The 14,476-nt window shown below is 37.8% G+C and overlaps 1 protein-coding gene across 1 annotated transcript in view; it reads right to left on the reverse strand.

Moving 5' to 3' along the window:
- Positions 1–4,297: 4,297 nt before the first annotated feature.
- mphosph6 (M-phase phosphoprotein 6) overlaps positions 4,298–14,476 on the reverse strand; it is a 45,288-nt gene continuing 35,109 nt past the window's right edge. The window contains exon 5 of the mRNA XM_059993153.1: positions 4,298–9,857. Coding sequence (XP_059849136.1) covers positions 9,719–9,857 — 139 coding nt within the window. The 3' untranslated portion in view covers positions 4,298–9,718. The remainder of the gene's footprint in view (positions 9,858–14,476) is intronic.

The raw sequence follows: 14,476 nt of genomic DNA on the forward strand, positions 1-14,476 counted from the left end.
AAGAAAGGTCTCCGCCTGAAACATTGACTATTCATTCATTTCCATAGATGCTGCCTGACCTGCTGAGTTCCTCCAGTGTTTTGTATGTGTTGATCATATCAAGAATTAGGTGACGCAGACCGGATGATGAATTCTTCTTTCTGAGTTATTGATAACTGCAAGCAATTTCTTTCTATACCAATTATCAAGGAACACAGAAAGAGACTAACCCAGCCAAAAATGAAGCCAAGTACTTTTAGAATTTTGTTTTAATGTACAGAGAAATTTTTCTTGTACAGTGCTGATTATCTCCTATCAGCTCTATTGTGTGATTGTTCAATGTAGCTAGAATAGAAAAGTGTGGGAACAGGTCCTTCAAACAAAATGTTGTGCCAAACTTACTGACTCATTGAACTAATTACTTTTTCCTACACAATGTCTGTACCCATCCATTCTCTGCAGATTCATGCCCCTATCTCGAGTTACCTGTTCTAAAGCACTTAGGGAGAGGATTCTCTGTTGCCTCACATCTCCATTGTAATGAAATCCCTATCTATTTGCTTTGTTAGTGGAGCTTGCATATGTTCTGCGACTATATGGGTTCCCCTGGTATTCCAGTTTCTTCCCTCATTTCAAAGAACTGTTGAATGGTAGTTTAATTTAGTTAGGTTGGCCCTAGCCTAAGTGGTTGGCAAGGGAGTCACGATGGGATTGATCAAGTGCGAGGTTGGATCGCTTTTGGAGAAATCAACGGTGGCTTTGGCTAAGCAGCAAAATCTTTGTCCAAAGCAAGTTGCTGGGTGGCATGTTCTAGTCTTTCACTGCAGCAGTGCCTGGGACCTGGTGTGAGGTACGATATGCTGTTTGGACAATTTAAGTGATATACTGGAAAGACAGGATGTCAGGATCAGAGGTGAGAGCTAATTTCACTCGCTCCCCCCTGATGTTCACCCTTTTTTCTCTATGGCGCTGAGGCAAAGACTGCCCCCAGCTGCTGTACTCCATGCTCATTGATACGATGGACTGATACTGAGGCCTGGACCTATTCCGGACTGCTCCAGGGTTTGGATCTAAGGACTCACTTGGTCTTGAATGCTATTGCTTGCTTCTATTGTTTGCATGAATTGAGTTCCCCTCCTACCCCTTTCTAGGTGCACTGGGTGTTGGTCTTTATTTCAATTTTTTTAAAATTGGATTCTTACTTTGTGACTGTCTGCACACAAACACATCTCCAGGTTGTATAAGTTATACATTCTTTGATAATAAATGTACTTTGAAAAACTTTGAACATGAGGGCGAATTGGTTAACTAGGAAGTAAATGGTGGAAATAGAATTAATGGTATCGCTTTGAGGCAGAATAAACTTGATGGGCCAAAGGGATCCTTCGATGTTATAATAAAAATAATATTAGCTTTAAGAATAAAGCTCTTTCTTATTAACCCTGAATTCTTTCACAATATTACACAATGATAAAGCAGTAGGTTTTAGAGTAAATTAGTTTTACAAGGTGATTCACTGAAGATTCTCTTGGAAGACAAGTATAGTTGATTAGTTAAGTAATAAAGATCAATATAATGCTTACTACAGTTATAATCAAAAGTGTAATACAGAATACAATCCTGTGAGAGGGACCTCTTGGCAAATATGCCAAAAATACAGCATACATATGATTTTCTGAACAATGTGTCCAGTTTGTGTTTCATCCTTTAGCCTCCCAGAAACATTGCATAATTTTAATTCTGAATAAAGCAATAACATATATTTTGTAAGTTGCTAGTAAGAATGATCCATAGCTTTGTATAGTATGCACAGAAACTAGGGCAAATTGCTCAAAAGTCGACAGTGATTGAGGTCAAGGAGGTGGTAGAGCAAAAAAGTAGAGATTTCTTTTTAGTCTTCTGAATTTGAAATTGAGGAATATTGGTATAGGGACTTTAAATCAGTGGCTAATACACTTAGTGGCCACTTCATTAGGTACAGTATATTTGTGGCCAACCGCGCACAGCGTCAACATGTTGTACCTAAGGTTCATAGGTGCTCTTCTGCACACCTCTATTGAAATGAGGGGTTATTTGAGTTATTTTCACCTTCCTGCCAGCTTGAATCAGTCTGCCCATTTTCCTCTGACCTCTGAACAAGGCATTTTCACCCACAGAACTGTTGCTCACTGGATTTCTTTTGTTTTTTTTTCCCACACCTATCTCTATAAACTATAGAGATGGCTGTGTGCGAAAATCCCAAGAGATCAGCAGTTTCAGAGATATTTAAACCTCTCTGTCTGTTACCAACAATCACTCCATGCCATCCATTTTACCCACCATGGGAGATTTCCGGGATCATTTTGGTAGTGGTAAACATTCCACCTCGGGCCGATGTCAATCAGGTTTTAGATGATCTGAACAATGGGATCAACACTCAAGAAACAACACACCCTAACGCCTTCACCATCATTTTGGGGGAGCTTAACCAAGCTAGTCTGAAAACAATTACTAAGCAAATATCATCAACAGATCACTTGCAATACCAGAGGAAACAACACACTGGACCACTGTTACACCATAATCAAGAATGCCTATCGTACTATTCCATACCCTCACTTTGGGAAGTCTGATCAACTGGCTGTACTTCTAATTCGAGTATAGGCAGAGACTGAAGACTGCAGCACCAGTAGTAAGGACCAAGAAGATATGGGCAAGAGAAGCACCAAAGCACTTACAGGACTGCTTTGAATCAGTGGACTGGACTGTATTCAGGGATTCATCTTCGAATCTGGAGTATGCTGCAGTTGTTAACTAGTTCATGAAAATCTGTGTGGATGAGTGTGTGCCTACAAACATATACTGTACATCCCCAAACCAAAAACTGTGGATGAACCACCAGGTACATCATCTGCTAAAGGCTAGGTCTGTGGCATTCAAGTCTGGTGACCCAGGTCTGTAACCGAAAACCAGGTATGATTTGCAGAGGGCTACTTCAAGGATGAAGCAACAATTTCAAATGAGGTTGGAAGTGACATTGGATATACATTTCTGACAGGATTTGCAAGATACTACTTCCTACAAAGTGAAACCCATTAGCATGAATGGCAGCGATGCTTCACTAGCAGATGAACTGAACACCTATGCCCTCTTTCAAAGGGAGAATACGACAACAACTGTGAAGATCCCTGCTGCACCCAGTGACCCTGTGATCTCTGTCTCAGAGGGTGATGTTAGGTTGTCTTTAAAGAGGGTGAACTCTCAGAAGGCAGACAGTCCCAATGGAGTACCTGGTAAGGTTCTGAAAACTTGTGCCAAGCAACCAGCAGGAGTATTCAAGGATATTTTCAACATTTTACTGCAATGGGCAGAAGTTCCCATTTGCTTCAAAAAGGCAAGAATTATACCAGTGCCTAAGAAGACTAATGTGAGCTGCCTTAATGACTATCGCCCAATAGCATTCACATTTACAGTGATGAAATGCTTTGAGAGGTTGGTTATGACTAGACTAAACTCATTCCTCAGCAAGGACCTGGACTCACTGCAATTTGCCTATCACCACAATAGGTCAATCGCTCTTCACACAGCCTTAGACCATCTGGATAATACAAACACCTATGGCAGATTCCTGCTATTCGACAATAGCTCAGCATTCAACATTATTATTCACAAAATCCTGATTAAGAAATTACAGAACCTGGGCCTCTGTACCTCCCTCTGCAATTGGATCCTCAGCTTCCTAACCAGAACATCACAAGCTGTGCGGATTGGTGATACTATCTCCTTCTCGTTGATGCTCAACACTGGTGCATCTCAGGGATGTGTGCTTAGCCCACTGATCCACTCTCTTTATACCCATGACTGTGTGGTTAGGCATAGCTCAAATACCATCTATAAATACAACCATTGTTGGTAGAATCTCAGATGGCGATGAGAGTGTACAGGAGCAAGATATGCCAACTAGTGGAGTGATGTCGCAGTGACAATCTTGCACTCAATGTCAGTAAGATGAAAGAGTTGATTGTGGACTTCAGAAAGGGAAAAACTAAGGAACACATATCAATCCTCATAGTGGAGAGAGTGTGCAGTGTCAAGATCCTGGGTATCAATATCTCTAAGGATCTAACCTGGTCCCAACATATCATTGCAGTTTTCAAGAAAGCAGCGCAGTGACTATATTTCATTAGAAGTTTGAGGAGCTTTGGCAGGTCAACAAATACACTCAAAAACTTCTATAATTGTACCGTGGAGAGCATTCTGACCGGCTGCATCACTGTCTGGTATGGGGGGGGGGGGGGGGGGCTCCATCATGGAACCGAAAGCAGCTACAGAGGATTGTAAATTTAGTGGCTCCATCTTGGGTACTAGCCTAGGTACCCAGGACATCTTCAAGGAGCAGTGTCTCAGAAAGGCAGTGTCCATTATTAAGGACCTCCAACAACTAGGGCATGCCCTTTTCTCACTGTTACCATCAGGTAGGAGGTACACACTCAGCGATTCAGGAACAGGTTCTTCCCCTCTGCCATCCGATTCCCAAGAGAACACTGAACGCGTGAACAAGACCTCACTTTTTGAATATATTATTATTTCTGCTTTTTTGCATGATTCTTAATCTATTCAACATACATATATTGTAATTGATTGATTTTTTTCCCCCCTCTTCTTCTATATTATGTACTGCATTGAACTGCTGCTAAGTTAATAAATTGCACGACACATGCTGGTGGTAATAAACCTAATTCTGATTCTGATTCCATGGTCAAAGTCATTTAAATCACATTTCTTCCCCATTTTGATGTTTGGTTTGAACAACAAGACCATCTTGACAACATCTGCATGGTTTTATGCATTGACTGGCTGATTAGATATTTGCATTAACAACACGTGTACAGGTGTACCTCATAAATTGGCCCATTGAGTGCATTGTTGTGCAGAAATACCAAAAGCCCAAATGAAGCTTTACATTCCTTAATGCAGTCACAAATTGAAAAATTCAAATACCTTTTACATACTTGTACAATTTCCATGCTATTTGATAGGTACGCATTTACTTAGTGTATGCTATTTATCTCAAATGATAGTTAGCAGGATGACAAATGTGATAAACAAGGAGGTCACAGAACTTGTCAGCAATGAGAGTAACCAATTTATTTTTAAAGATATATCAGTGGGCATAATACAAGAGGATTGCAAATTGCTCAGATCTTCAGCATTTTCCACTCTATTCTGAAACTACAATATGTGACGCTAGGTATCTGGAGCTTTGGCTCAGATCAATAAAGCCAGAAAGTCTGAGGTAAAAGTGGTACTCTGCAACAAAGGAACACATCCTTTTGTGACAATGGGTATAACTACATTGACGATTATCAGAATCAAAATCATGTTTATTATCACTGGCATGTAATGTGAAATTTGTTAACTTAGCAGCAGCAGTTCAATACAATACATGATTTAGAAGAAAAATAATATTATGGAAAATATTTTTCACATCACACCTGATAAGCTCCAAATTTAAAATTCAGTCTTTACAAAGCGACTCACTGGTTTTTCTTACATAGAACATAGAAAACCTGCAGCACAATACAGGCCCTTCGGCCCACAAAGCTGTGCGGAACATGTCCTTACCTTAGAAATTACTAGGCTTACCTATAGCCCTCTATTTTACTAAGCTCCATGTACCTATCCAACAGTCCCTTAAAAGACCCGATTGTATCCATCTCCACCACTGTTGCCGGCAGCCCATTCCACGCACTCCCCACTCTCTGAGTAAAAAAGCTAACCCCTGACATCTCCTCTGTACCTACTCCCCAGCACCTTAAACCTGGTTCCTCTTGTGGCAACCGTTTCAGCCCTGGGAAAAATCATCTGACTATCCACAATCAATGCCTCTCATCATCTTATACACCTTTATCAGGTCACCTCTCATCCTCCGTCGCTCCAAGGAGAAAAGGCCGAGTTCACTCAACTTATTCTCATAAGGCATAATCCCCAATCCAAGCAACATCCTTGTAAATCTCCTCTGCACCCTTTCTATGGCTTCCACATCTTTCCTGTAGTGAAGCAACCAGAACTGAGCACAGTACTTCAAGTGGGGTCTGACCAGGGTCCTATATAGCTGTAACATCACTTCTCGGCTCCTAAATTCAATTCCACGATTGATGAAGGCCAATATACTGTATGCCTTCTTAACCACAGAATAGGACGCTGCTTTGAGTGCCCTATGGACTCGGACCCCAAGATCCCTCTGATCCTCCACACTGTCAAGAGTCTTACCATTAATACTATATTCTGCCATCATATTTGACCTACCAAAATGAACCACTTCACACTTATCTGGGTTGAACTCCATCTGCCACTTTTCAGCCCAGTTTTGTATCCTATCAATGTCCTGCTATAACCTCTGACAGCCCTCCACACTATCCACAATACCCCCAAACTTTGCGTCATCAGCAAACTTACTAACCCATCCTTCTACTTCCTCATCCAGGTCATTTATAAAAATCGTGAAGAGTAAGGGTCCCAGAACAGATCCCTGAGGCACCCCACTGGTGACCGACCTCCATGCGGAATATGACCCGTCTACAACCTTCTCCAGGCAAGCTAGTTCTGGATCCACAAAGCAATGTCCCCTTGGATCCTATGCCTCCTTACTTTCTCAATAAGCCTTGTATGGGGTACCTTATCAAATACCTTACTGAAATTCATATACACTAAATCTACCGCTCTTCCTTCATCAATGTGTTCAGTCATATCCTCAAAAAGTTCAATCAGGCTGCTAAGGCATGACCTGCCCTTGACAAAGCCATGCTGACTACTCCTAATCACATTATACCTCTCCAAATGTTCATCAATCCTGCCTCTCAGGATCTTCTCCATCAACTTACCAACCACTGAGGTAAGAGTCACTTACAAAGTTCCCAAGTGTTCTATGAGATATTGACAATGAAAATCAATATAGTCCTTGCTGCATTTGTAATGCAGAAATGTTGTTATTCCTACCGTGCTGCAGTACCCAAATAGCTCTTCACATAATTGTTGACCATTGTATATCAAAATACTAATAATACTTAAGATAGTCCAACTTCAATAGTGTTACACACTGGATTCAGATTTACAGACATTGCAGCTCCTCACAATCTTAGATCCTTACATTCTAGAATGTACAGCTCTCATCTACAGATGAGCCAGCAAATATTCATAGATACTACGAAAATGCCCCATTTCATCAAAATGAGATTGAAAGTTATACACAGCGTATCTTGGTTAACTGGGATAGCCACTTAATTAGGCCAAAATGTACTGGTCTCGCTGTGTCCCAATTAACTGGAATCCAGTGTATTACTAATTTCATATTATCAGATTAGCTCTTGTAGCCATTGATGACCATGAAAATTCAGAAGCAGCAAACTAACTGGTTATCTTTTTAAACACTTTTATTTTAAAGTGGTTTATTATTTAAATTAAGATCTATGCTGACCAAACTAATCAAAGTCTGGGGGGGGTGGGGGGGCACATCTACACCAACAACTGGCACATAAATGAATGAAAAAGAATATTATTTTCAGAGTATTGTTTTGTAATAGGATAGGTTCCAGAGAGGAAAGCATAAGGGAAAATTGATGTATGTAGATTCCAGATGAAATTCTGAATGTTGTTTAGCACAGATCCTACATAAAATGGACATGCTTCTTTTCAGATATTTGTCATCATGGTGAGTGAGGCTTATTGCTGGAGAGTTTTCAAGGATCATATGTTTGTTTCATGAATTCCTACCTATTACAATGATGGGAGAAGAAAACACTGCTTTCGCATTTCAACACGTCTGGACTCTACGAAAGGTTGTTCCTTATTGTACAACATAAACAATTTTAGTTTCCAATACAAAATACCTATCAGGCTCTCTGCATAGATTGACTAATGCAGATCTATGCAGTGGCAAATACATAGACTGTCCAAAGGCATCATATACAAGAGCCTTAATTCCAGCATAGAAATTTTTATTCCAACAATCTGGATTTGACTTCAACCAAATATTTAATATGGTAATATAAAATAGAAAAATCTTGTAAACAATAAATACGATTGGAGCATGAAACAAAAGTAGCCAAACTTTCTGGATTATCTGAAGTTGTTGCGATTTGTCAAGTCATCCATTTTGATCTGATTGCATTTATTCAGATATACAAAGCATTCCATTTTGAACTAACAATCTGCAGTTAAACTGCTCTCACCCCACTTCAGCAGTGATAAAGCAGAAGCTGTTAAACAAAAACCAGTCAAGTTACTCTGTCCTTTCCTGATTTCTGATCATACTACATGATGAAATAAAAATTATGGTTAAGAAATATTCACAAAACAAAACTGATATTACCCATTTTGAAATTTCTTCTCCCCAAAACCTATATACTCCCAGCATGCTATCAGTACTTAGTTGCATCTTATCTTTATGTACTCATTGCTTGTAGTTGCATTAATTGAATCCCAAAGGTCCAGATTTTGCTGGTAAACGCCTGCTGCTCCAAACAGAGAGTTTGGGACTTCCATGGATGTGCATTCAAATATGGACATTTCAATTTACTCATCAAAAATACATCTCAAAATATACAAGTTTAATAAACAGTAATATTTTTAAACTAATATATATTACTTTTTGTATATAAAGGCATTCAAAATTCCAATTTTTAAATGTACTTTAATTTTACAGAACAAGTTGAAATTCCACATGATGCTCAAATATGTTGTATGATACATTGCATGTTAAATGATGTAATGGTTTTGTTTTATATCTCAAGCGACTTTCCAATTTACCATGAATAAATGATTTCAGTAGTTCAGAGCTAATCACACTACCACCCTTTTCTAGAGAATGACAGACAAAATGGTATCATGTACAAATTTAATGTCTGGATTTTTATGGAATCTAGCTTAGATATCAAGGACTTCAAATCCTCACATACTTGATTCAGCTTCCGAATTCATATTATAAATACATCTTACAGAATAAGAAAACCTGAACATCTCTATCACAGAATATTTATATTTTTAGTATTACATTCTATTTATTTATTTATTTGGTGATACAACTCAGAGCAGGGCCTTCTGGTCCTTTGAGCCACACCACCTCAGCAACCACACAACCCTGATTAAGCCTAACCTAACCTCAGGACAATTTTACAATGATCAGTTAAACTGCCCAGTCAGTCTTTGGACTGTGGGAGGAAACTACAGGACCCAGAGAAAACCCACACAGTCCATGGGGAGAACGTATAGAGACTCCTTACAGAACTGCCAGAATTGAACTCTGAAATGCCGAGTTATAATACTGCACGCTAACCACTACACTACCATGGCACCACTTTAAGTAGAAAATCCCACAGGAAGAGAAAACTACATTATTTTCTTTCAGAACTGTAAAACCATATATATTAATTTGGAGTTTGATATTGTTTTGTCTCAAGATAGCTTTCCCTTAAAGTCAATATTAAACATAATTGAACTGATTACTTGAGCAGGTGGTACAATATACTGCTGGATTGCAAAGAAAACATCCAGCAACTTTTCAATACAAGGAAACAGCAAAATCGTTTCTCTTCACAAAATACTCTATGCAGCAAGCTGCAAAACTTTCCAGCTCCAAACTTAGGATACAGACAAACCATACATTTCCTTAATTAACAACAAGCAGCCAGCTGCTGCAGAGTCCCAGACAGGAAGTTCATCCCTTTTTTAATGAAAACATTCAAAATTATACTTCTGCAATTTATTCTTGAGGCTTAATGAATGTCTTCTTGACTTTACCACCTCTAGTAGTGCTACCTTCTGTTTCTTCATTTTGAACAGCAGATCGATCTCGTTTTTTGGTAAATTTCCTTTTTATAGATCCCACTAAGCTTTCATATCTGGAAAAAAAAAATTGATAAGGCTTCACTAAATGCAACATCAACACTGTATGAGTTCTAAAGGAAATTACCACAGTTTTGTGCTGAACTCCTTTATAGCTATGTTCAGAGAATGATCCACACTACAGGTACAAGGAACTCCTGAGACAGTGATACAATAAATCGTAAATCATTATGGTTCAAGTGCTGATTCTAGTCCAGGACACAAACAGGCTGAGTAATGCAGAGAACTGAGTTGAGCTTTAGCGATATAACAAAAGAGTAATATTTTATAATTATGTAGGAGGGAAGGGAATGGAGTTCAAGATATTAATAAAAACTGGAAGGAATAATGTGGAATTCACTGTCAAAAAAAACTGCACTCTTAAATACAGTAAACAGTCCCAAAGTACTTCAAAGAGTGATGAAACACTTGATACTGAACCATAAAAGAAAATTATGAAAGATAACCAAATCTCTTTCTGAAGTAGTAAGTCTTAAAGGAAGAGAAATGGAATTTTAGTATGAAAATTTAAAGTTTAAAATCTATTGCAAGGCAACTTCACGAACAGCTGCCATAAGAACTATAGGAATGCAGAGATCAAAGCTCCCTGTAATTTTTTTTATGGCTGCACAGGTGAACTATTACTTTGAGCAGGAAATTTTTACATGGCCTGAACATTGTGCAGCACTTCAAATCTTTTTTTTTGTAATATACCTACTTAGAATATTTAAAATGAAAATTGAAAAACCACACTTTTAATTTTAGTTATTGATTAAAGAGTGTAATGAAATACAAAAAACAGTTTTCACATTTTGAAGACTTTTTCTCATCTGTCTGTATTACAATCCCTTTGTCTATCAACACAGTCCAGATTAATTTTGCATCCAGATGAAAGATGCAACTTAATCCTCATTAGATCATCCACTTCTCATCAGTTTCTAGGTTTACATGAGTACTACACTGAAGCACTAAAATGTTTCAAAGTAAAGGTTGTGGTACATTTATTATTTAGAAAATTTATGGATTATATTCATTAAAGCAATTACAGAATATTTCATAATTATATCATAGATTTCAAAATTATATTAGCAACATTTCAAAATTATATTAACATTATATAAAATTCCAGCTGTGCAACAGCAAAGACTACATGGGCAGAAGCATTTTAATTACAGTATGGCCGCACATCTCTGCAGCTTAGAGGGACCAGTGGCACAGACCTCTAAGAATTGCAAGGCTGAGGAGGTTTGGAGTTGAGGCTTCAGAAAGATTTGAGTGGGAGCTTGAGAATTTTAAGACCGAGGTGTTAAAGACCATACATTGACAAGACTGGTGAATGGGGCATGGTGTCAGCTATGTATTGTAAGTTTTGTTTGATCTTACATTACAGAGGATAGAAGACAAAAAACAAAACAGAAAATTGTTGAAATTAAGTTTAGAGTTAACCAAGGCATATTTTAAGGACTGCTTACTAGTAAAGCTCTAGAAAAGCTCACAGTGAGTATAAAATGAAGTAGGAAAAACTTTTGTTGGACTGCTTTGGGAGGCAAAAAAAAATCTGATGGTTAAGGAAAAACAGCAAAGATAGTTGAACATTGGCTACCCATGAACTCCTCATATCTATTATAGGTAAACATGGAAGCCATTTTTCTGTCCGTGATGAACTCAAGCGATTCTGCAGATGCTGGAAATCTTGAGCACACACACAAAATGCTGAAGGAATGCAGAAAGTCAGGCAGCATCTATGGTGGGAAGTAAACAAAAAAACTCTCATCAGGATTATCTGAAGACTGTTTAATCCCCTCCATGGATGTTGCCTGACTTGCTGAGTTCCTTCTGTCTATGATGATGATCCCAAAGTTGAGAGATTTGAACTGGATACAAACACATCAGCAAACTTGGTGGATCTGAAGAACTAAGGCTGGGATCATTCCAGTGCAAAACATTCCAGATGCTTAAGTAAATATTTTATCAAGATGGTAATGAATCTTTATCAATGGCAAAGTGCTAGTACTTGGGAATTTCCTCAAAGGCCAACTTCTCTAGAACTGGATCAGGGAGTTGGCTGCTAAAAAGTGACCTTTTCAAGACTGAGACAATGGAATCACAGTTCATCAGAACTGGCAAGGATGAGAAATTATCAGTTAATGAAAAGGTAAAGTTATAGAATGTCTTGGCATTAAAAATGTACTGTCCCTTTATATTTGTTCTCCCAAAGTGCAACACCTCACATTTGAATGGACTATATTTCTTCTGAAATTTCTCTGCCCATATCTGAAACTGATCTGTATCACTTGGTAATTTTCTACACTATCCACAAAACCACCAATCTTCATACCATCTGCAAACTTACAAACTCCATCATCTTTTTATCTAGGTTATTTATACAGATCATTGTGGAATATCACTAGTACAGATGAGTTCAACAGTGGAAAGAGTTAGGTTGCATGATAGAATTAGAATTAGAATCTTATTTCTTAAATCCATGTCACAATATGAGGGAGAAAAATCTTTTTGTTGCATCTCTGTCACTACGTGCAAGCAATAAGGAAGGAAAATGTGGGAGGATATTGTCCAAGCACTAGGATTGGAAACAGAATTGTTTTGTATACATGTATGTACAAGTCAGATATGCAAACAGATCAATATGTATTGATAAGTCTGTTGGCCTGGTGAAAGAAGCTGTCCTGGAGCCTGCTGGTCCGCCCTTAATGCTGTGGTAGTTCTGATAGAGAGATGCAGGGTTAATATGCTCAACAGAGACACTAAATTAAGATGGGCTCAGGTAGGGACTTGAAGCCAAAATGTACAAGTAAATAAACAGGGAGATTCAAATCACAAAGAAACCATCCCATTCTAATTATATATACATCTTAGAGATTATGTAATAAGAGTACAATATTCAAGACTGAGAATATGTGACAAGATGAAAGTGATTAAATAGAGGGGGACCTATTCAATGAGCTGTTGAAAAAAAGTAAACCATCAGTGGATGCTTTGCTTAAGTCATCAGTGGAAGAGAAATGAAAAAGGCTAATATGATCATGAACCAGCAAAAGTGCATGTGGCATTTGCTACATCCATCGGTACATTCAATTTAATAAAGAGCACTGGGAATGAAATACAAGGGCCAACAGCAGCTAAGCCCACAATTTCAGTGAAAGTTAAGATCAGAAACTCTTGGCCCAAAATGTTGGCTCTTTATTCCTCTCCATAGATGCTGCCTGACCTGCTGAGTTCCTCCAGCATTTTGCGTGATCAGAAGCAAAATAAGATTGAGGACTTTAGTCCAATCCAATCCAACCTAATAAAGAATCTCCAGAGACCTATGAAGGATGAGTGAAGCTGGCAACCACAAGAAGCAAACAGATAACAGATGTCATTCAAAAGAAAATAATGAATTTCACAGGAAAACACAAAATTGTTGAGAAATAGGATTTATTCTACAGTGTAGCAGAAACTGAGAAGCCAGCAATTTACTTCTGTCAAAATGGCTTTTCTTAGCAAGATTTACAGCAATGAACTATGAAAATTTCATAATGTAAACGAAGTACATTTGCCAGAAAACTGAGATATCCATTTCAAGCGATTACATTATCAGCAAAAAACTATTTCAGAAATAAAGATTAATGCTCAGGTATCTAATAACCTCTCAATAACAAGCAGTATAATAGTACTTCTGCATTTCAAAAACTCAAGAGTACCAAAAGGATTCACTACTGAAAAAAATGACACATTAATAATTACATTTTAAGATTCAATAATTATTTATGAATGTGCAGAATGATTTGCAATGCAAGCTAAACCTATATGTACTGAGCAATATTAGATGCTTCAACAGAAAGTAGAAATTAGTATGAGTGTGCTACAATAAGCACAATTTAAAATCTTGCATTCTCTACCACATGACTTTTAAAAAATCTTTTAATATCTGATCACGAGTACAACTGTTTGTATCATCGTTAAAAATTGACTGATAGAGAATTAATCAATCTGTTCTCCATGAGTATGTTTATTTTTCTCAAAAGTCATTAACACGACCGTACAGATAAACTGATTAAGAACGTCATCAGCACCTGGACCATAAAGAACTAGATTCTTATCCAATAAATAACGATTTTTTTTGTACTCTAAATCAAATCAGAGAGAAGGATAAAGAAAGAATTAAAGAGAATGGTTTTCTTGCTTTCCTTTTGAATGCATTCTCATTATCTATCGAATTTCTGGATGATTAGAGTAAACAAAACCTGTTACATTAAATATATTGAAATAACACATTTCCCCAGCAATAAAGGAGATGAGAAGTGGTCCATTTATTAAAAAAAAGAGAAAAATGATTAAGGACTCATTATAATCAGGTTATGACAGGAAGTGAAATATTCCAATAGTTTTAATCATTGATATCAGAAAAATAGAGGAGTCACACTATTTTTGGCCTTTATCCAGGGGACAAAAAAGCCACCATGATATTATACCATCTGCTCATTGAAATCATATCTTCAGCTGTAAATTTGCTGGCAACACTTCTGTCTCAGTTTCATAAGATTCTGGTGTCTAGTCTCTTTCAAAGGACTCAGGCAGAAAATTCTGAGCTGATACTTCAATTCATTACCATTGGGAAGTGGAGTCTTGAATG

The sequence above is a fragment of the Hypanus sabinus genome, chromosome 17 (genome assembly GCF_030144855.1).
Source record: "Hypanus sabinus isolate sHypSab1 chromosome 17, sHypSab1.hap1, whole genome shotgun sequence".
NCBI classification, from domain to species: domain Eukaryota; kingdom Metazoa; phylum Chordata; class Chondrichthyes; order Myliobatiformes; family Dasyatidae; genus Hypanus; species Hypanus sabinus.